The sequence below is a fragment of the Tamandua tetradactyla genome, chromosome 2 (assembly GCF_023851605.1).
Source record: "Tamandua tetradactyla isolate mTamTet1 chromosome 2, mTamTet1.pri, whole genome shotgun sequence".
Taxonomy (NCBI): domain Eukaryota; kingdom Metazoa; phylum Chordata; class Mammalia; order Pilosa; family Myrmecophagidae; genus Tamandua; species Tamandua tetradactyla.
The window spans coordinates 51,427,554-51,451,204 of NC_135328.1; the positions used below are offsets into that span (position 1 = coordinate 51,427,554).

Below are 23,651 nucleotides of genomic sequence, written 5' to 3' on the forward strand. Positions count from 1 at the left end.
TTAGTTAGAAGAGGCCATCTTTTTTATATTCAACATAAACATGCAAGTTAGTATTTATGTTATTCTTCCCGTTTTGCAAATCAGTAAAAAGGCTTCAAAGTTTAGTGTTAGGATTAGAAGTTCTGTGGCAGCCTTCTGTCTGACTAGAGGGCATTAGGAGTGATATTACATCCAGTAGTGAATCTGATGTTTCCTGTCTCTTCTAGCTGACCATCCTTTCTGAAGAAAGAGCTGCCCTGCTGGAACTGTGGGAACTGCGCAGACAGCAGTACGAGCAATGCATGGACCTGCAGCTCTTCTACCGAGACACTGAGCAGGTGGACAATTGGATGAGCAAACAAGAGGTAATTTGTGAGCAAAACTCTTTGCCACAGAGGTGAAAGAGAAGTGTTTGTTTTGTTTCTCTTTCAGATAGTTTGCTTTTTCTGTTTAGGAAATCAATGCCATGTCAGTTCTGAATCAAATGAAGAGACGATGCTGAGCAAGCTTTCAGTTAGCTATACCAGCATTTCTTCCTGCTGCATTTGCAAGTTCCTAAGAAGAGGCCCCAGTTTTTTTTTTTAAACTTTTTTTATTAATTAAAAAAAATTAACAAAACATTTAGAAATCATTCCATTCTACATATATAATCAGTAATTCTTAATATCATCACATAGTTGCATATTCATCATTTCTTAGTACATTTGCATCGATTTAGAAAAAGAAATAAAAAGACAACAGAAAAAGAAATAAAATGATAATAGACAAAAAAACTATACGTACCATACCCTTTACCCCTCACTTTCATTTACCACTATTTCAAACTGAATTTAGTTTTAACATTTGTTCCCCCTATTATTTATTTTTATTCCATATGTTCTACTCGATATAAAAATAATATGGAATATTTTTATTCCATATGTTTATGACAAGGTAGATAAAAGGAGCATCAGACACAAAGTTTTCACAATCACACAGTAACATTGTGAAAGCTATGTCATTATACAGTCATCCTCAAGAAACATGGCTACTGGAACACAGCTCTACATTTTCAGGCAGTTCCCTCCAGCCTCTCCACTACATATTTTTTTAAACTTTTTTTTATTAATTAAAAAAAATTAACAAAACATTTAAATATCATTCCATTCTACATAAACAATCAGTAATTCTTAATATCATCACATAGTTGCATATTCATCATTTCTTAGTACATTTGCATCAATTTAGAAAAAGAAATAAAAAGACAATGGAAAAAGAAATAAAATGATAATAGAGAAAAAAAACTATACGTACCATACCCCTTACCCCTCGCTTTCATTTACCATTATTTCAAACTGAATTTATTTTAACATTTGTTCCCCCTATTATTTATTTTTATTCCGTATGTTCTACTCTTCTGTTGATGTAGTAGCTAAAAGGAGCATCAGACATAAGGTTTTCACATTCACAGAGTCTCATTGTGAAAGCTGTATCATTGTTCAATCATCATCAAGAAATATGGCTACTGGAACACAGCCCTACATTTTCAGGCAATTCCCTCCAGCCTCTCCACTACATCTTGAACAACAAGGTGATAGCTGCTTAATGCGTAAGAATAACCTCCAGGATAACCTCTCGACTGTTTGGAATCTCTTAGCCATTGACACTTTGTCTCATTTCACTCTTCCCCCTTTTGGTTGAGAGAGGCCCCAGTTTTTTGATAGGTGTGATGGTGTAAAATTATTTTTTATTAAAGAAGATCATTTTTTCTTAGAATTTAGCATTATGCATAATCTATAATATTATAGATGTTTTTAATATATTGAAGCAACGAAATTATTTGAAAAATGTTTCAGTGGAATATGGAATAAAGATTTCCTGGTATTGTTGAACTGGTTTTAAGTGGATCCAAAAGGACTTTTAGGCCTTCCAGAGGAGATCTTAGAAATTTAATAGCTATAGACTCTTTTCCCTCCTTTCTGTATTTGGCAAAATTATCCTTTGTTTTCCAGTTGAGAAGATAGGACATTATTCTGAACACTTTGCTTTCTTTTGCAAGGCATTCTTATTGAATGAAGACCTGGGAGATTCCTTGGATAGTGTGGAAGCACTTCTGAAGAAGCATGAGGACTTTGAAAAATCCCTTAGTGCCCAGGAAGAAAAGATTACTGTAAGGGTCCTTATTGTTCTCAGTGCCTTCAAATGATCCTTAGAATAAGCCAGAAGTCTCTTCTTTTCTCGAAAGATTCTGGGCAGATTTGTGAGTGCTTAAAACCTCATGGTGATGATATACCATCTTGTTGGAAATACACATAACTTTATAGAATGAAATTTTTACTTGCTGTAAACCTCCAAATTGAGGTACAGTTTTCACTAAAAGTAGTTAGGAATTACTGTAGGAGGTGATCTTCCAAGTCAGAACATATCTTTGAAGTAGGATTTGGGAGGCCATCAACTTGCATCTGATCTCCTATAAAGAAATCGTGTTGTGGCTAAGGTCTCCAGTCTACAGTGGAGCTAGCATAATATTGTTATATCTGGCTAATAACCTCAAGCAAAAATTCTAAAGCTAAGGGAAAGCAAGCGTCCATCAAAACTTACCAGATAAGCAAAATGTGGTATATACGTACAGTGGAATATTATACCACTGTGAAAGGGAACATCATCTGATACATGGATGAGTGTCAAAGGCATCATGTTGAATAAGTGAGACACAAGGACAAATATATAATCTCACTGATTTGAGATAATTAGAATAAGCATATTCTTAGACTCAGAAACTCAATTAGAGGTTACCAGGGAGTTGTTAAAAGAATTTCTGTTGGGTTTGGAGGATGGTGGTGACAGCATAACATTGTGACTGTAATTACAACCACTGAATTACATATCTGAGTGTTGTTTTAAGGGAGAAATTCTAGGTTGTGTGTGTATTACTAAGATAAAAAAAAAGATTGACATCAGAAAAGATGGAAAGTTATTAAATCTCAAGAAAAACCTGAGCATCGTGCTTGAGGTTGAAAAAATAAGCATCCTAATTTAGTTAGTCCTGCCAAAAAATATCTCTCTTGGAACTCTGTCTCTTTTTGAAGTGTCCTTGTTAATATTGGTGTTAAAACCAGGAATCAAAATGAACTGAACTTAAGACTAATGTTTTAAATCACAAAGTGTTAAAAAAAAAAAAAAAGTTAAGGGAAAATGTCATACAAAACTTTAGAATGAAACCTTGTTCCATGTTAGGATTAAAAGTGTTATGTGACCTGTACAGCAGTTACTTTTTTCTGGTAGCTAAGCTACACAATAGTATGCTTATTAGTGAAGAATTCTTTTATCTTCCTTCCTAGGCATTAGATGAGTTTGCAACTAAGCTAATTCAGAACAACCACTATGCAATGGAAGATGTGGCTACTCGCCGAGATGCTGTAAGTCTGTAGGCTCTTTATACTTCTTTCTGTATGTGTATATCCCTTCTAAGACAGATATCAAAGTTGTCTCTTCAGCTGGAAATTACAAAATCTTGGGAGTAAGAACAAGAGATTGACATGGATCCTTGCCTTTCAGCTGTTGAGCCGCCGCAACGCCCTTCATGAGAGAGCCATGTATCGCCGGGCCCAGCTGGCTGATTCTTTCCACTTGCAGCAGTTTTTCCGTGATTCTGATGAGCTCAAGAGTTGGGTCAATGAGAAGATGAAAACTGCCACAGATGAAGCTTATAAGGTATTGTACTGTTAGCATTGTCATGTAGTTCTTGGTTAATAAAGCTAAACACAGGGTAGTTCTCCAAAGTTCTCACAAATAAATTGTAGCTAAAAAAAAAAAGAGGATTGTTCTGGTTTGCTAGCTGTTAGAATGCAATATACCAGAAACAGAATGGCTTTTTAAAAGGGGAATTTAATGAGTTGCTAGTTTACAGTTCTAAGGCTGAGAAAATGTCCCAATTAAAACAAGTCTAAAGAAATGTCCAATTAAAGGCATCCAGGGAAAGATACGTTGGTTCAAGAAGGCCGATGAAGTTCAGGGTTTCTCAAGTGAGAAGGCACATGGTGAACACAGTCGGGGCTTCTCAGCTGGAAGGGCACATGGCGAATACGGCGTCATCTGCTAGCTTTCTCTCCTGGCTTCTGGTTTCATGAAGCTCCCCAGGAGGCATTTTCCTTTTTCATCTCCGAAGGTCGCTGGCTGGTGAAACTCTCTGCTACGTGGTGCTGCAGCATTCTCTGCTCTCTCTAAATCTCCCATTCTCCAAAATGTTTCCTCTTTTATAGCACTTCAGAAACTAATCAAGACCCACTCAAATGGGTAGAGATATGTCATCCCCTAATCCAGTTTAACAACCATTCTTAACTAAATCACATCAACCAGGGAAATGATCTCATTACAGTTTCAAATATACAGTATTGAATAGGGATTATTCTACTTTTATGAAATGGGATTTATATCAAAACATGGCTTTTCTTAGGGGGCATACTTCCTTTCAAACCAGCACAAGGATTCAAAAACCCACGCTATTTAATATAAATTGACTGTTTTATACATCTCCCCCATAAAGATAGATATGAAGGTAACTTGACATGTTCAAGTTTAAGGTAGAACGCCCATCTTTCTTTTATTGGCAGGACCCATCCAACCTACAAGGAAAAGTGCAGAAGCATCAGGCTTTTGAGGCTGAGCTCTCAGCAAACCAGAGTCGCATTGATGCTCTGGAGAAAGCTGGGCAAAAGCTAATCGATGTCAACCACTATGCCAAGGATGAAGTAGCAGCTCGTATGAATGAGGTCATCAATTTGTGGAAGAAGCTGCTAGAGGCCACTGAACTGAAAGGTAAGAAGAAATGTTTTCATTAGATTATAACTGGAATATTCTAGGAACTCAGTCTTCTTTTTTAGTTCGGTGTTTTAGGGGACATTGTCCACCCAGTGAAGTGAATTACCACTTGGGCATTAGGGCTAATTTCTTGTGTAGGAGTTACTTGATTTAGGCTCTGATACTTAGTTGACTTAGTAAATATGGTTGAGTGTGCTGATTGGTGGGGGAGGCCTGACTAAGAAGTGAATGAATTGGCCAGTCTACCTGGATTAAATTGGGCCTCATCACAGAATATCAAGGTTCAGCTGTAAGCCAAGGGCATTTGATAATTCTCAGGTGTCTATCTCACAGAGGTTCGAATACTTTTCAGACAACTTCTAATTCTGCCTCTAGAAGGTAGAGAGGTGATTGGAATTCATATTTTCATTACCTGTGAGACAGAAACTAAGCAGTAACTAAAATTCTAATCCATAGTCTTTCATTGTTTATGAGCAAGATATCATTGTTTATGAGCAGTGTTCATAAACACTTTGTCATGTTAACAAAAAGAAACTTAAACTTGCTTCTTTGAATAGGAATAAAGCTTCGTGAAGCCAACCAGCAGCAGCAGTTTAATCGCAATGTGGAGGATATTGAATTGTGGCTGTATGAAGTGGAAGGACACTTGGCCTCGGATGATTATGGCAAAGATCTTACCAATGTCCAAAACCTACAAAAGAAGCATGCTTTGCTGGAGGCAGATGTGGCTGCTCACCAGGTAGAGTGTGAATTGGGGGCTGTTGAATGTAAAAGCAATAGTAGTGAAGAATGGCAAGCAATTTCAAGATCAAACTAGTTTGTGGAGGGATGAAATGAATTGATTTTTTTAGATAATCTTACATATTCTGTATGCTTCTGCAAATTAACTCTCTTTCCACAGAGCTTTCTGGGAGCCAAGATGTGGGAAAGATATCAAAAAGAATACTCTCAGTGGTGGGAGGAGGACCATATTAATTTTTCTTCTTATCTGATAAAAACCACACCTAGAAATATCACCCTAGAACTGTATATAGTCAGAGCTTTCAAGTTTCTATTCTTTCCCATTCCCAGGATCGAATCGATGGCATCACCATTCAGGCCCGCCAATTCCAAGATGCTGGCCATTTTGATGCTGAAAACATCAAGAAGAAACAAGAAGCCCTTGTGGCCCGCTATGAGGCTCTCAAGGATCCTATGGTTGCCCGGAAGCAGAAACTGGCTGATTCTCTGCGTTTGCAGCAGCTCTTCCGTGATGTTGAAGATGAGGAGACATGGATTCGTGAGAAAGAGCCCATTGCTGCATCCACAAACAGAGGTCAGTGTGCCTCCAACACGTAAGAATTTATTTGGGAAGGACTATATCCTTGTAGTATTAAAGCGACACATCTCAGAATGAGCAAGGGAAAGTTAACGTTATTAAACTGGAATCATGGTAGCTAAGTGATGTTAATGCTGACATTTCTTTCATGGCTTGGATAACTAGGGAGTGCTTTCTGCTTTTAGGCAAGGATTTGATTGGAGTCCAGAACCTGCTAAAGAAACACCAGGCCCTGCAAGCAGAAATTGCTGGTCATGAACCCCGCATCAAAGCAGTTACACAGAAGGGAAATGCTATGGTGGAAGAAGGTGAGTATTGTGGAGATTATCATCAGCAGAAGTGGTTTTGCTTTTGTTTTTTCTATCTCCTATTTGATTAAATGTATGGCCTTGAGTGAGACCAGGCTGTGAGGTTGAATACATACCCATTCTTTCCTAACAGTGTGACCTTGACTAGACCTTAATCTCACTAAACCTCAGCAGCTTATCTATAGAACAGGGTAATAATACCTAGTGTAGTTGAGGATTGAATGAGATCAAGTAGGTGAAGTGCGTGGTACAATGCCTGATGCACATAAGGCTCATTCACTGATAACATTAGTAATGCCACATTTGGATTATCTGCTTCTTAGATTCTGTACTGAGGTCACAGTTTGAGGAAACAAAATGAGACAGTCTCTTAAAGTGTTGGAACTCAAACCTTTCATAAAACTTGGAATTAGAACAGGGCCTCGCTTAACAAAATGTAATTAAGTTCCATGAACGCACGGAAAGAAGACCTCTTTTTATCTTCCTATAATGTGTCAATATGCATTACATTGTCTTCCCTTCCCTCTGCCCATCTTCCAGGCCATTTTGCTGCAGAAGATGTGAAGGCCAAGCTTAATGAACTGAACCAGAAGTGGGAGTCGCTGAAATCCAAAGCTTCCCAGCGTCGGCAGGACCTGGAAGACTCGCTGCAGGCCCAGCAGTACTTTGCCGATGCCAACGAAGCTGAGTCCTGGATGCGAGAGAAGGAGCCCATTGTAGGAAGCACTGACTACGGGAAGGATGAGGACTCTGCTGAGGTAATCCCTGAGCTAGAGAAGCATTGTGCTTTCCAGGGAGACTGATCAAGGCTTGGATTAGGAAGCAAGTTAGGGAGAAGTGATAAAGTATAGAACGTATGGCTTCATAGTTGATCACATAGTTGTATATTCATCACTGTGATTGGTTTTTTTTTTTTTTAAGGGGGGAAAAAGTGCAGTATGAGAGGTGATCAAATAATCCTGTAATTAAAGATTTCAGAGGGAGGATGGCATGTTGGTGGGAGCCAGGACAGGAGGCTCAGACTCCTTGTGCAAGGTGTCCATGTATGATTTTGGTTTCAGGCACTACTAAAGAAACATGAAGCTTTGATGTCGGATCTCAGCGCCTATGGCAGCAGCATTCAGGCTTTACGAGAGCAAGCTCAATCATGCCGGGTAAACTTGGCTTTATTTTCAGCAGCTATGGGTTATTTGAAGGGGCAGGAAAAGTTCAGGAACTCGGGATACTGACAGCAGCAGGTGTTATGGTCATAGATAACATTTTTTGTGACTATTACTGTTAACTCGCGTGAGGTGTTTTTTTGTCTTTTTTTTTTAACGATATCAGACAGTTAAAGTTCTTGAATAGTTTTACTGGTTGTTTCAGGCAAGAACTCATAAATGCATATTTAGTAAATTTGATATAGCCATTGAAGTTGGGATCTGTTGTATACTTAGATGATATGTCATAGACATACTTTAACAATGTTGCCCTGGATTTTTAGCAACAAGTAGCCCCCATGGACGATGAGACAGGAAAGGAGCTGGTCTTAGCTCTCTATGACTATCAGGAGAAGAGTCCTCGAGAGGTCACCATGAAGAAAGGAGATATTCTTACCTTACTCAACAGCACCAATAAGGCAAGGCATAGAAAGTGGTTGTATGTTTGTTCTTTCACCACCACCAAGTGTGCTCAGTTGGGTGTCCTTGGGTGGTTATGCCTCCCCAAATGTGGCTGATTTAGAATTTGAAGTGATAAAAAGAATTTCCTTGTTGAATCTCTCATTTAGTATAGTTTTATTCTTTATTGCATATAAACAAGAAGTTATTAAATTTGTCTTCTTGAATACTTGTAAATAGTATAGAGACTCACTCTCAGTGGTTGCTTTTTTTTCGTGATCGAACACCTTCAGGTGGATTCTTTCTCATTTGAGTCAGTCTTCTTCTCTGTAACTTGCACCTATTGGTTCTTAGTCCTAGACTATGCATCTGCATCTCAGCCCAGGAGAGTTTTGAAGACAGCTGTGACAACACCCTACAGCTTTGTCTTCTCCAAGTCAAATGCCACTTGGTTCATCAGCCTTTTTTCCTTGACACATTTTGTTCTGATAGTGGCCTGGAAATGAGGTGTATGATACTCCACCAATTATCTGACTGATCCAAAGGAGGCTATCTCCCATCTTGGTTAAGGCTAGAGAAATGTTCTCAGCTATTGTTAAGAACCTCCTTATTCCCACACTTTCAGTTTACCCTGGTCATGAGACATTGAGAAAACATGACTTACATCTTTCTGCTGATTTACTAACCTAAACCAACCTGGCTGGTCTGACTTCAGTTTATTCAAGAGTGGCATTGTCCAATAGACAATTCTGTGGTGACAGAAATTTTATATATGTCTGTGCTGCCCATACAGTAGCTTCTCCCCATGTGTGGTTATTTAACACTTGAAATGTGGCTAGTCCAACTGAGGAACTGAATTTTTTATTTAATTTTAATTTATTTTAAATAGCCGCATTTGGATAGTGGCTTCAGTATCAGACAGCATAGTTTTTGAGTCTCTAAGTAAAGAGAAGGATGCCTTTCATGTTTGGGTGTCAATTATTTATATGCTTGGCAGGTCATGAAAAGATGGGACCACAATTTCAGTCCTTGGGCAAGAGTGACTTTGAAACTGTAGCAGAATCCTCCTAAAATGATTACAGCTCTCTTTTGTGTATGCATGTGTGCAGACACACACATCTTTGAATTCTCCCTTCCTATGGGAAGTATTTTTCTTTCAGCTTACTCTCACACATACCCTTTGTTCTTTAGGACTGGTGGAAAGTCGAAGTGAATGATCGTCAGGGTTTTGTGCCAGCTGCATATGTGAAGAAATTGGACCCCGCCCAGTCAGCATCCCGGGAGAATCTTCTGGAGGAGCAAGGCAGCATTGCGCTGCGGCAGGAGCAAATTGATAATCAGTAAGGGCGGTATAGTCTGATCACAAAAGTCCAGTCAGCACAAGGGGCTTAATCTGCAATGCACGTGGGCACAGTCTTTAAGCAGAGTGTCCTGAGGCTTCTGGAGTGAATATTTCTTCTGGTTCCCAACTAAATTCAAAGGCTTATTCTTCCTGCTTTTCCCCAAATCATTTTTAACCTGCAAAATTCTCTGTTTTAACCTAAAATCCCCGATATCTTATTTTCCTTTTTTTTTTATTCCCCTGAGTTCATGGGTTTCTTTTCCTAAACAGCATTTTTTGTAATCATTGCAATCTTAACCTCATCCTTTGGTTTGAGATACTTTTTGAAATTGGGATTTTAGAAGTTCCATATCCCTACAGCTCTACCCCTTTTTTCAGGCTGCTACAGAGCTTATCTCTCGTACCATGGCTTTCTGTTCTGAGAATGGAATTTATTTTAATGAAATGGCTCTGTCTTCTTTCCTATAGCTAAACCACCACTTAACCCATGTCTCTCTTTTATGGCATATCTTACTCTATTGATGAAGTCACTGGCTTTGGATACTTGAGAAATTCAAGGAATTCACATTCCCTCTAGAACTGAAACTGATTTAACATTTCTGACTCTGACGATCCTTGAAAAAGGAATCAGAGTTACTTGCATACTCACAGTCTCCTTCTCTTGCTTGTTGAGACAAGAATGAGAGGTGTTGGTTTGTATTCTTACCAATGACCTGAGTCATAATGTGAGAGCAAAAAATATATATAGCCAAAGTTGCTTGTTAGCTCTCAGCAAAAATTTCTTTTAGAGGTAGTTTTATTCTCTGACCTTGCTTTGTGAAATTACTGGTGTTTACAGTTCAGGAAAATCTATTGCCTTAGGCATGACAGACTTCTCAGGAAAATAAAAGTGAAACAACCCTCTAATTTAGTTTCCTACTATTTCTTAACTGTGATTTCATTCGTGCCATGCTTCTAATAGCTTTCGAATGACTCCTTAATTTTCCCTACTAATAGCTTTCGAATGACTCCTTAATTTTCCCTACTTAAAGCATCCACCATCATGGCACTAACTGGAGCTGCCACTATTCATTCCTGTGGATTAATCCCACTAATTTGTGCATGCTTTTGCTGTGCCCCCTCTATGCAGGACACGCATAACTAAGGAGGCCGGCAGTGTATCTCTGCGTATGAAACAGGTGGAAGAACTGTGAGTAGGCTGAAAGCTTTGCTGAGCACTCTTGTCCATTGCTATACTTGTCCATTCTCCTTTTGCACTTCTCTTGAAGGCAGTTGTTCATCCAGAAAAGATGAGGTGGTGGGAGGAACTGTTTCTGTGCTGCAACTTTCGCTCACAAGGGAAGAGTTTTGGTGAAGCTGTGTAGTTGATGACCGCTTATCTCATTGGTTGCTTCCATGTGCTCCCCCTCCTTTTGGTTCTTCATGATAGCCCAGCCACTATCAGCAGCAAACCTGAAAGCTGATTATAGTCTTTCTTGGTAGAAAGGAAATTAAAGACCTCTCTTAAAGAGCTCTGATCTTGGTAAATCATTGCTTTTTTATTTCAATACAGGAGATTTAGATTTGATGATTCTAGATTTTTTTTTAAACTTTTAACTTAGTTTTATTGAGCTTATCATTTTTATATCTCCAAAGATAGTAGTGATAAAGTGATGCAGCTTTTTATAGTTTAGTTTACAAAGGTTTGGAATGTACTTTGATTCTTCTTAACGTATCTTCTGGATAACAAAATGGTATGGGTATTCTGTACTCTACCTGATTTTCCTTCTGAAGTTGCCCAAAATTTCTGAGAGGTAAGCATTATTTCAGAAAATTCCTGCTGATCCAGATACATCCTGAAGCTACTGGAAAGCTCAGTGTACCTTCAACTTCCCCTGTCAGCCTGGAGCTCTTCAGAGAATTATATGAGAGGAGAAGAAAAAAACCTCTGTATACCTTATGCCCAGCAAATTCAAGTCATCTCTCAGCTATAGTTGCATGAACCCGGTGTTACTGTGCTAATGCTTGGTTTCAGTCATTTGTGGTTGTAATAAGTGCAAAATTTATCTGGGGCTAAGTGTACCTGGTTGTTGTAACCACTCAGTTGTGAACAGTACAGCATATGCTTGTCCTGGAGCTGTGGTGTGGGTACTTCAGTTCTCCATCTTCATTTACTTTGTCACGAGACAAACTCATAGCCTTGGATCCACATCCTGGAGGCACCTGGTGGTTTGCCATTATATCTATAGGAAGCTAACTGCCTTCCTTGCCCCTTCTTGTCACCTTCTTGAATTAAATCAGATATCATTCTCTGCTGGAACTGGGTGAGAAGCGTAAAGGCATGTTAGAGAAGAGTTGCAAGAAGTTTATGTTGTTCCGTGAAGCAAATGAACTACAGCAGTGGATCAATGAGAAGGAAGCGGCTTTGATGAGTGAGGAGGTCGGTGCAGACTTGGAGCAGGTTGAGGTGCTACAGAAGAAGTTTGATGACTTCCAAAAGGTAGGGGAAGTCTCAAGTATGCTGAAAAATATCACAGATAATAACTAGAATGAAAATTATATAGATTATATTCCACCATTTCTGTAGCTATTGTTTTGAAAACTTTATTTTGAAATAATTTCAAACTTATGGTACATGCAAAAATAATACAAATCCAATCAAAAGAACTCCAACATACCCCTACATTTCCAGATCCGCCACTTTTTAACATTTTCCCATTTCTGCTGTCTGTCCCACTTTGTCTATTTTCTGAATATTTGAGTGCTGATTGCAGCATCATGTTCTTTGAATACACACTTCCACGTACATTTCTTACGAACAAAGATATTCATGTATGTAATCACCTTAAGTGCATTTGTCATGTTCAATAAATTTAACATTGATATAAAGCTTACGTTTTATATTCTGATTTCTTTTATGAGCCCACATGTCCTTTTGAGCCTTTACTCCTCCATTCTTAGATCCCATTCAGTATCGTGTATTGCATTTAATTATCATTATCTCTCTCTTTTTTTTTAATTTTGGAAACAAATGTACAGCATAAATCTCTCCATCCCAGCCCATCCCTAGCATACCATTCAGCGTATTAAGTGCATTCACAATATTGTTGTACTGTCACTACCATCAATTACTAGAACTTCCCTCCACTACAAACAGAAACCCTATACTCATTTTGCGTTAATTCCCGTTGCCCCTACCTCTCAACCCTGGTAACCTGTACTCTGCTTCTGTTTTATGAGTTTACACATTCTCTGATATTTTCTTTGTGATTGCCATGAGTTTAAATTTAACATCCTCAATCTATAACGATCTTGTTTGCTTTGATACCAACTTAACTTCATACAAAACTATGGTCCTTTACTCCTTCACCCCCCTACCTTTATATAGTTCTTGTCACAGATTTTGTGTATTTATACATTATAATCCAAAACTATTGATTTATCCTTACCTTTTATTCATTTGCCTTTTAGATCCTATAGGTAATAGGAAAAGAAGTGTAACAAATAAGATGTCAGTGGCTGAGAGAGTTCAAAGAGTCAAGAGGCTACTCTGGAGGCCACTCTTATGCAAACTTCAGTTAGACATTACTACCCACCATAACTTGCCAAACCCCAACCAAAACCATTCCTGCCAGTCCTAAAGAACACCCAGGATGTTATATAAGATGCTATAAAGGCTCCATGCACCAGGGTAACTTTCCAGAAACTTATAACCTCCAGGTTGTAAGTTTCGTGGACCAAATAAGTTCTGAAATGCAGAGAAACCAGCCTCTCCATAACATCAACAAGTTCATCCCCCTATTCCATATTATCAACAGCCCTTCCAACATGAAAAAGTTAAAATAGGCATAGCCCAAATACCCCTAAAGAGTGAGATAAAGATCAAAAGTGATGGTGAAGTTAAACAGAGATGGTAGGGTTTAACAAATGAGTATAGCTACTGAATCATTATATTGATATTTCTTATAATCTCCAGTACCTTAGAGCAGCTAGAAGTAAAAACCTAAAATTGTGAAATTGTAACCTGTACCAAGCTCTGAAATCTGTTCTATAACCAGTTGTGATGTGCTTTGAAATTTATTGCTTTTTTGGTATGTATGTTATGTTTCACAAAAAAATAAAAGACCTCTGCTTGACTAGAGTGATGGTCACAGTTAAGTAAAATTTGAAATGGTATTCTATTATTTTCTTCCTTGATAGTAGCAATCACTATTTCCTGATTTAGGTCACTGGTTTAGGAATAGAAAAACCAATTGAAAGAATGCCTATTGAGCAGAAATTGAAAATGATACGTTCATGCTATAGTTTATGAATATCGGTTGTGTTCCTTCCCTTTTTTTTGGAGGCATGGGTGGGGTGGGATGGTGGTGCATGGTCTGGGAATCGAACCCAGGTCTCCCACGTGGAAGGTGAGCATTCTACCAGTGTTCCTTCTCTTTTGACTTGCTCTTATGGGTTTTAGTGATGATTATGGCTTTTGCTTTAAAGGATCTGAAGGCCAATGAGTCGCGACTGAAGGACATTAACAAGGTATCTGAAGACCTGGAGTCTGAAGGTCTAATGGCAGAGGAAGTGCAGGCAGTACAACAACAGGTGGGTATGTCAGTATTGGCTCAAAGCTTTGTTGCCATAAGGAAGCAACTTGTTCCTTCCTGTGCCCTTCATACGCCAATAAGCAGAGTTTCATAGTATAGAATTGTAGCTAGGATGTAGTTCAGGTCCCTTAGTAGACCTGAACCATTTTGTTTAGCTTCCTTGAGCCAATATCCTTTACCCTCCTACAGGGGTAGGAAATAACTCCTATCTTCTCCTTAATCCCATTGAATATTGTGAAAGTTGTTTAATATTTCTATAGTCATTAACTAATAATAAACTCATGAGTTCCTTAAATAAATAAAAGGGTTTGCATGTAAATATGTGGCCTCTCTAGTGGACAGTAGATCTTAAAAAACTTGTTCTAGCCAACTGGATCAATATTTCTATACGCTTTTGTATAACTCTCATATCTCCAGATTTGGGAGTAATGAGTATTCCTGAGGTGTGTATTTCCTCTAATCATGAAACTGGTATCCCTCTCTCCTTGTAGGAGGTGTATGGAGTGATGCCCAGGGTAAGTCCTAACTATTCCATGTGGAACTTGAAAATAAGAAGGATTAGATCTTGGGAAGAATATAGAGTCAAAGCCTCTTATGGATTTCTGTCCCTGGACCTCAGAAATGCCTTTTGTCAAAGTATAAAAGCCTGTGGAAAAGAAATACCAGAAATTAGTTTCCATTTGCCATTTTCCAAACGACCAAAAAGGTCTTTATTTCTACATTTTTCTTTACTTTTTTTTTTTTTTTTTTTAAATATTTTTGTTAGGACATAACTGCACATGTACAGTCCAACCGTATTATATAATCAGTGGCTCACAATATCATCACGTAGTTGTGTATTCTTCACCATGACCATTTTTAGGACATTTGTATCACTCCAGAAAAAGAAATAAAAAGAAAAAAAAGACCTCACGCATCCCATCTCCTTTACTCCTCCCTCACATTGACCTATAATATTTCAGTCTACCCAATTTTTACCGTTTACCTCCACCTTATTTCTTCATTTTTCTAAGACTTTTCCTCCATCTAACATTTGTTTTTTTTTTTAATTACCCTTTTGAGAGAATCCTGTGAATATGACATAAAAAAAAGTTGGTCATTTTATTAATAAATTTCCTCATTCTCTCCAATTCTTCTATTGTGATAGAAAAAATAGTTTTTTGTTTGCTTACGTCTTTCATCTAGCCTAGCAATTTGCTACCAGCTAATTATAAACTCTAAATTATGGAGGGACAATGCTGTTCTGGATAATTTATCTATGAACACTCCCTTGGAAAATAATAGGATTATTAAAAGGAAAGGTTGAGGCTGTTACATTGTTTTGTGGTCAGTTGCATGGTAGCCTAAACTATTCCTCCTTTGAATAGGATGAAAGTGATTCTAAGACAGCCTCTCCATGGAAGGTAAGGACTCCTTTGCATATTACTGTTTTCAAAGGTTTTATAGGAGCATAAATATATTTTATGTCCTGTGTTTGCATTTTTTCTGTCCATCCCAGCTATTAAAACCGTGGTTTTTGCCATTACGTTTCACTATTCATTGGGTAAAGTTAGTCATTGATCTGGGTCTAACTGTGCACTTTGAGTGTTTTCATGACTTTCTAGTGGTCAATTCTTTTATTAATGCCTCTGCTCAGAATGCTGAAAATTTTCAAGTTAATTATAATTTTGTTAGGACATAGACTTGTTAATAGTATTTTTCTAGAAAAACAAAAAGGTTATTTTGGCTGACAGTTGGGACCTAATTAGTGGCACTTGCATCTCAGATTTCTGTATTTTTATTGGCTAACATTTGATTAGTTTTGCTTTTCTGCTTTCTTTGCCCCTACATAGTCTGCTCGCATGATGGTTCACACCGTGGCCACCTTTAATTCCATCAAGGTAAGAAACTGATGCCTTCCTTGCCTCCTGGTTTTCTTCACTCTCCTTCCCCTGACTATAGTGAAGCTCTTGTCCTATTTCGTTATGTGGGCTATAGCACTGCTAACTCTTCCTGGGTGCAAGAGTGTCCCAGGCAAATATCAACACTTTTTGTGGCAACCACGAGGTTTGGTTGGTTCTAAGCTATGAATGCAAGCCTTTATAGGTATTGGCATCTTCTAAGCTTGGGGAAATAGTCTCCATTATTTATTTGGGATCTTTTATTATCATTGGCAATTTCCTGGTTTGAAAAATATTCATCCTTAACAGTAAAGTTGCCTTCCCTTTGGTTTCCAGTAGGGCTGGGATCTATAAAGAACATACTCTCAAGAAAGAAGAGAATGCCTTCCTTACCTCCTCACAGGAGAGGTTTTGCATTTCTTTTTCCGGAACTCAATATAATTTGTCTCTTCTAGTACAAGGTCTTGTAGCAATCCAGCTTTTGTTTAGGCCTACGAGTAGCTATGTTAAATGTTTGGAGGCTGTAGACTCTTTGGGATTTATCCACTGAATTGTTTATGAAGCAATTGCTACATTCCTGGCACCAAGCTAGGGGTTGAGAGTGAGGACAAGTCAGCTGCATGTCCTACTTCAAAGGCAATTCTTTGACAGGTGTTTGTGGTGTGACGAAACCACAGCTAACTTTGTCTTGGTTCTAACTTTGAATTTTTGCTGTAGTGTATAATTTATTTTACTAGGAAGGTTGAAAACAGGAAGTTATATGTGTCCTAAACATTTCCATTCATATTAAGCAACTAGTCCTTTGGCCCTTTTCCCCTAGACTGGTGTGGGCATAACAGAAGAGGGGTTGCTGCAGAGCTAACACTTTGCTGTCCTCCTGCAGGAGCTAAATGAGCGTTGGCGGTCTCTGCAGCAGCTGGCCGAGGAGCGGAGCCAGCTCTTGGGGAGTGCCCATGAAGTGCAGAGATTCCATAGGTGAGGTGTCCAGGGTGGGGGAGTAATAGGTGGCTGTTGTTTTTACACCAGTCAGTCTCCAAATTTGCTGATTGAGATCGCTGAGTGATGTCTAGATCTTGTTCATATTTGTGCTCTAGCATCTAGGACTACATCTAACACAGAGTTGGTTCTTAAAAAATATAGCTGAGTGTCTGAAGTTGTTTTCTATCTTTTCTTTCAACATTTTTTTATTGTGAAATATAACATATATACAGAAAAGCTTAATAAATTACCAAGTATGTTTCAGCAAGTAGTTACAGAACAAATTTAAAGTTTGGTATGGGTTACACTTCCATGATTTTTCTTTTTTTCTTCTAGTTGCTCTAAGACACTGGAGACCAAAAGAAATATCAATATGATTCAGCAGTCATACTCGTTTGTTAAATCCTGTCTTCTCTGTATTATTCCTTCTCTTTTTTTTTTCTTTTTTGTGGAAACATATATACAAAAAAGCAGTACATTTCAAAGTGCATTGCTACAATTAGTTGTAGAATAGATTTCAGATTTTGGTATGGGTTACAATTGCACAATTTTAGGTTTTTACTTCTAGCTTGCTCCTAAGGTTCTGGAGCCTAAAAGAAATCTCAATATAATGATTCAGCACTCATACTCATTTGTTAAACCCTGCCATCTCTGTATAACTCCACCATCACCTCTGATCTTTCTCTCACTCTTTAGGAGTATATGGGCTATGCCCATTCTGACTTTTTCTTATTGAAAGCGGCTGTCGATTACATGGGATAGGGGAATGAAACTAATTGGTGTTCTGGAGAGGCTGGCCCCTCTTCATTTCAGGACCTATCTGGAGGTTGTAGGTTTCTGGAAAGTTAACCCAGTGTATGGAACCTTTATAGAATTTTATATGATGCCCTAGATATTCTTTAGGATTGACAGGAATGGTTTTGGTTGGGGTTTAGCAAGTTACGGTAGGTAGCAATGTCTGACTGAAACTTGCATAAGATTGACCTTCAGAGTAGACTGACTCTGAACTCTCTCAACCACTGCTACCTTGTTTGTTACACTTCTTTTTCCCTTTTTGGTCAGGATGACATTGTTGATCTCATGGTACCAGGGCCAGGCTCATCCCTGGGAGTCATCTCCCATGCTGCCAGGGAGACTTTCAACCCTGGATGTCATGCCCTTCAAAGAGGGGAGGGCAATGGTTTCACTTGCAGAGTTGGACTTACAGAGAGAGACCATATCTGAGCAACAAAAGAGGTTCTCTGGAGGTGACTTTTAGGCGTACCTATAAGTAGGCTAAGCTTCTTGGCTACATACAAAGTTTCACAAGAACAAGCCTCAAGATCAAGGGCTTGGCCTATTGATTAGGTATTTGACACAGAATACAGGGTTTCCCCAGTAATGAAGTTTAATAGTTCCGTATTTTTCTCCCATCCTTCAAGGGACTTTGCCCGTACTTTTTTTTTTATGTTGTACTTTATTGTGAAATATAAAATATATACAGAAAAGCAGTGAATTTCCAAGTACAGTTTAATAAGTAGTTATAAAACAGATTTTAAAATGTGTTACAGTTCCATGATTTTTCATTTTTTCTTCTAGCTGCTCCAAGACACTGGAGAGCAAGAGACCTGCCGATACATTTTGATTATCTGCTTAATTTATTCTGGGATGTGTCCATGTGTTTTCTAGGTTTTTAGAGCTACTGGTAGTAGCCACTAACAAATGTACAAATGCCAGTAAATTGATTATGTTCCTGTGTTTGTCCTATAATCAAGACAACTATACTCAGCATTTGCTAACTTGAATGTATCCCTCACCTATAGAGATGCTGATGAAACCAAAGAATGGATTGAAGAGAAGAATCAGGCTCTAAACACAGACAATTATGGCCACGATCTGGCTAGTGTTCAAGCCCTACAGCGCAAGCATGAGGGCTTTGAGAGAGACCTTGCTGCTCTTGGTGACAAGGTGAGAGGATGTAAAGTTATCTTCTGGCATTTTCGTCCAATGCAGAGCAAAATCTTATGTTCTGCAGAATGGAGCTCCCTTATTTCTTGCTTGGTTTTTGTTTTTGTTTTGTTTTGTTTTTAACATCTTCCCATAGGTAAATTCCCTTGGAGAAACAGCAGAGCGCCTGATACAGTCCCATCCTGAGTCAGCAGAGGACCTACAGGAAAAATGCACTGAGTTAAACCAGGCCTGGAACAGCCTAGGAAAACGTGCAGACCAACGCAAAGCCAAGCTGGGTGACTCCCATGACCTACAGCGCTTCCTTAGTGATTTCCGGTAAACAGCAAAGTATTTGCTCAGAGCTCTAACGATAGAACTTTCTTTTTAATGGTGTTTTTATTATGAGAATCAAAAAATGCTCAGTGTAAAATATAGACAGGGCAGTGCATCGGTGGCTCAGTGGCAGAATTCTTACTTGCTGTGCCAGAGACCCAGGTTGGATTCCGGGTGCCTGCCCATGCAAAACAAACAAGCAAACAAAAAATATACAAACAGTGCCAAATGCCAAACAGTCAAAAAATTAAGTTTCTACTTTCTTGTCCAAGCACATATAAATACAAATACATCTCCCCCTGCTGCCACCATATAGTATTATATTTTTTCCTCAAACTTACTTTTCACTTAATGGATATAGATACACTTTAGTATTTTCTGCCAATTTTTTTTATTTAGAAGAATTTCAAGACTGCAGAAAAGCTGAAATAATTTTTAGCCAGGATTTGTTTTTGATCCAGGATCTAATCAAGGATTACGCATTGCATTTGGTAGTCTTGTCTCTCTGGTCTCCTATAATCTAGAACAGTACCCCTCCACCTTTTTGGGGGGGAGTTTCCACAGTACTGACGTTTTTGAAGAGTCTAGGCCTTTTGTCTTATAGAATGTCCCATAATCTGGTACCTCAGATTTTTTAACCACAACATAGCATTCCACTGAATTACAAGTTGTTTAATGGTACCAATTTAAGATAGATATTTCTTTTACATATTTTTCTGCTAACAGTATTCTTATATACAGTCATCCATACCACCACCACCCTCTATGTCTCTCTATATATATTATGGGCATTTCCTCCACTTATATGGGAGTAGGCAGGCAGTAATCCTCCCATTCACTGGCCTGTGGTAGTAGATATCAGTGCTTGTTTGCTTTTTCAGGTGAGAGTCACATAACATACAATTAACCATTTTAACGTATACAAATTCAGTGGTATTTAGTGTCCTCACAAGGTCAAGTAATCACTGCCTCTCTCTAGTTTTGAAACTTTTTCATCACCCCGGAAGAATACTCCCATACCCATTCAGTAATCACTCCCCATTGTCCTCCATCTCCATCCCCTGATAACCACTAATCTACTTCCTGTCTCTTTAAATTAGCCTATTCTGTATACATCACATGAAAGGAATCTTATAATATGTGATCTTATACATATACTTTTGTACTTTGTGTCTATGCATCTGTAAGAAGCCATATTAAAAGTATGAAGTGGGCCTAGGTCTTTATTTACTTTTAAATTTTTTTATTTTTTTTTCAACATAGCAACATACAAACATGAACATTCTTGCCATATAATCATTCCATTCTTGGTATATAATCAATAACTCACCATATCATCACGTAATTGTGTATTCATCACTATGGTCATTTCTTAGAAAATTTGCATCAATTCAGAAAAAGAAATTTAAAAAAAGAAAAAAACTCATACATACCATGAGCTTTTACTTACCCCTCCCTCTCATTGACTGCTAGTATTTCCATCTGCCCAATATAATTTAGCCTTTGTTTCCTCTATTTTTTTCTATACCCCTTATCACTCCCTTTCATTGATCACTAGCATTTCAATCTACCAAATTTATTTTAACATTTGTTCCCACTATTATTTATTTATTTTTAATCCATGTGTTTTACTCATCTGTCCATACTGTAGATAAAAGGAGCATTAGACACAAGGTTTTCATAATCACACAGTCACATTGCAAAAGCTGTATCATACAGTCATCTTCACGAAACATGGCTACTGGAACACAGGTCTACATTTTCAGACACTTCCCTCCAGCCTCTCCGATATACCTTAACTAAAAAGGTGATATCTATATGATGTATAAGAATAACTTCCAGGATAATCTCTCGATTCTGTTTGAAATCTTTCAAGGCCTAGGACTTTTTAAAGCTTAATCCTAATAAAAGGGTTTCATTTGAAACCACAGAAAATGCAATCATAAATTATCGCCTCTGTTAAAGCCTGTTATTCTGTAAGGTGAAAAGACCTTAATTATAAAGCTATTCATTTTTGCTCTAAGAAATTCTTGAGGAATTTTTTTTTTTTAATATCCCAACAAGAGGAAAAGAGACTGCCCAGAGATCTAGCCCCATTAGATTAAATTAAACCAAAATAACCTTCTGAGGCAAGAATTACATGGTTCTCTTTTCTGGGGCAGAAAGCCTACTTGCCAGATAATGTAATAGCTGTTTGTCTGTGGATCTGGGTTTCAGGGACCTCATGTCTTGGATCAATGGAATACGGGGATTAGTGTCCTCAGATGAGCTGGCCAAAGATGTCACTGGAGCTGAAGCTTTGCTGGAGCGACATCAGGTGGGCAAACCTGTCTGCTGAGTAGCAAAAACATGGCTGCTCTGCTGGCCGTGGAAGACCTTACGCCTTTACCTTTTGTTTTGCATTGATGGTTAAGTGGGCATCAACTGCCAGTAATTTAATCCCTTCCCTCCTCTTGGCAGGAACACCGGACAGAAATTGATGCCAGGGCTGGCACTTTCCAGGCATTTGAGCAGTTTGGGCACCAGCTGTTGGCTCATGGACACTATGCCAGCCCAGAGATCAAAGAGAAACTAGATATTCTAGATCAGGAGCGTGCAGATCTGGAGAAGGCCTGGGTTCAGCGTAGGATGATGTTGGATCAGTGCCTTGAATTGCAGGTATGTGTGCTCTGGACAGTAGCTGTATGTATGCTACAGGGTTCCGACTAGGTATTCACTGACAGAGCTTCCACCTCACCTGCCTCTCCTCTTCCTTAGCTCTTTCATCGGGACTGTGAGCAGGCTGAGAACTGGATGGCTGCCCGGGAGGCCTTCCTGAATACTGAAGACAAGGGAGACTCACTGGACAGTGTGGAGGCTCTGATTAAAAAACATGAAGATTTTGACAAAGCAATTAATGTCCAGGTGATATCTTTGTGCCTTACTTTGAATCTGAATTTTTCCAGATTATCTTCTCTTTTTGTTGACTTTCTCCTTTCTTCTCTTGATGATTAGAATAAAAATAATCTGGGTTATTTCAGCTAGAGGGCTTTTGCAGCTACCTTAAATTAAAATACTCCATATCGATCACACAAAGGAAGCAACATAGTCACTGTATATCTCATAGGAATCCTTTTGTGGTCTGTGAAAAATGATATGCCTATAAATAATAGAAAACACTTTTTAAATGTAAATTCTGCTACTTCTGAAGTTTCAGTAATGGGAATGTCACAAAAAAATTTATTGTGAAAACAAATTCATGGATAGGTAAGGGAATACATGAACATAAACAATTCAAGATATAAAACTATTTGATTTATAAATGGTTTTGTTGAAAATCTGATACCCTTTTCCTATTAAGCCTAATTTTGCATATGACATCTACTAGAGTTCTAGTCCCTGCCTCACCCAATGTGACCTGGAATCTTCTTGAGTTAACCTCTACCCTAGTAATGATTGAAATCAAGCCTTTCTGGCGTTTTATGCTCCTGCTTCTAAAGTTTCAATGTATTCTGATCCTGTCGCCAACTAGTTGCTCCTAGTTACCCAAAACAACCATTCTCTCCTCAATACCTGGTTCAGGTCTAAGCAAAGCAGAGTTGTCTGCCCCACCTTGACCTTTCACCTTTGTTTGCCAACAGGAAGAGAAGATTGCTGCTCTGCAATCCTTTGCTGACCAGCTCATCTCCGCCGGTCACTATGCTAAAGGAGACATTTCTAGCCGGCGCAATGAGGTTTTAGACAGGTGAGGTTTCCGTAGTGCTGAAGTACCTCTTCAGCTCCGAGCAAACACGTACTTTTGTGTGACAGCTCTGATCTGTTTGGTTCTACAGGACCACAGATTGCTCTGTTTTCCAGTCTGCTTCTCTACAAGAGAAGGCGTGTTCACATTGATCTGATGGTTTCACTTTCTCAGGTGGCGTCGTCTGAAAGCACAGATGATTGAGAAAAGGTCAAAGCTAGGAGAATCTCAAACCCTCCAGCAGTTCAGCCGAGATGTAGATGAGATTGAGGCTTGGATCAGTGAAAAATTACAGACAGCAAGTGATGAGTCCTACAAGGATCCCACCAACATTCAGGTGAGCTGAGCCTGTTTGTCTCTGAGATAGCCCTGTGCTATTGAGCAGGTTTTGTTAAATCTGGTGCTTTGTTATGCATATATTGGGCATATACATATAAAATAATCTACTTGCCCCCATGGTACGTGTGCTCTGGACAGTAGCTGTCTGTATGCTACAGGATTCTGACCAGGTATTTCACTGGCAGAGCTTCCACCTTCTCACCTGCCTCTCTTCTTCCTTAGCTCTTTCATCAGGACTGTGAGCAGGGTGAGAACTGGATGGAAACCAGTGAAAATTATTTTGACAAACTGTGCCAGGGGATAAGTCCCAAGAAGTTGTCAGAGCCATGTAAAAAGTGCTTTTCTTATGTCTGTATTGAAACCATGCCTGCTCTTAAAGTCTATATAATCACCCTTTTATTTACTGTTCCCAAGTGCTGAGCTTCCCAGAGGAAGTATGACAGCAAAATGAATTTCTGTTTAATAGCTGATATGTATATTCACATCAGTATACTGAATTTTTGTTCTTTCAATCTATTTTTGTAGCTTTCCAAGCTGCTGGTAAGTTTTTTT

The 23,651-nt window shown here is 38.6% G+C and overlaps 1 protein-coding gene across 9 annotated transcripts in view; it reads left to right on the forward strand.

Moving 5' to 3' along the window:
* SPTAN1 (spectrin alpha, non-erythrocytic 1) overlaps window positions 1-23,651 on the forward strand; it is a 97,617-nt gene that overhangs the window by 39,832 nt on the left and 34,134 nt on the right. For 2 of the 9 annotated variants that reach the window (XM_077146491.1, XM_077146518.1), the window contains exons 11-37: window positions 207-344; window positions 2,018-2,128; window positions 3,300-3,377; window positions 3,517-3,672; window positions 4,572-4,776; window positions 5,337-5,518; window positions 5,851-6,094; window positions 6,283-6,405; window positions 6,946-7,163; window positions 7,467-7,559; window positions 7,889-8,023; window positions 9,195-9,343; window positions 10,475-10,534; window positions 11,626-11,824; window positions 13,813-13,917; window positions 14,411-14,434; window positions 15,287-15,322; window positions 15,752-15,799; window positions 16,683-16,774; window positions 18,580-18,724; window positions 18,861-19,042; window positions 21,257-21,356; window positions 21,500-21,697; window positions 21,797-21,943; window positions 22,660-22,763; window positions 22,935-23,097; window positions 23,625-23,639. In XM_077146491.1, coding sequence (XP_077002606.1) covers window positions 207-344; window positions 2,018-2,128; window positions 3,300-3,377; window positions 3,517-3,672; window positions 4,572-4,776; window positions 5,337-5,518; window positions 5,851-6,094; window positions 6,283-6,405; window positions 6,946-7,163; window positions 7,467-7,559; window positions 7,889-8,023; window positions 9,195-9,343; window positions 10,475-10,534; window positions 11,626-11,824; window positions 13,813-13,917; window positions 14,411-14,434; window positions 15,287-15,322; window positions 15,752-15,799; window positions 16,683-16,774; window positions 18,580-18,724; window positions 18,861-19,042; window positions 21,257-21,356; window positions 21,500-21,697; window positions 21,797-21,943; window positions 22,660-22,763; window positions 22,935-23,097; window positions 23,625-23,639 — 3,450 coding nt within the window. The remainder of the gene's footprint in view (window positions 1-206; window positions 345-2,017; window positions 2,129-3,299; window positions 3,378-3,516; window positions 3,673-4,571; window positions 4,777-5,336; window positions 5,519-5,850; window positions 6,095-6,282; window positions 6,406-6,945; window positions 7,164-7,466; window positions 7,560-7,888; window positions 8,024-9,194; window positions 9,344-10,474; window positions 10,535-11,625; window positions 11,825-13,812; window positions 13,918-14,410; window positions 14,435-15,286; window positions 15,323-15,751; window positions 15,800-16,682; window positions 16,775-18,579; window positions 18,725-18,860; window positions 19,043-21,256; window positions 21,357-21,499; window positions 21,698-21,796; window positions 21,944-22,659; window positions 22,764-22,934; window positions 23,098-23,624; window positions 23,640-23,651) is intronic. The other 7 variants (XM_077146507.1, XM_077146536.1, XM_077146513.1 and 4 more) reach the window with 4 other exon arrangements.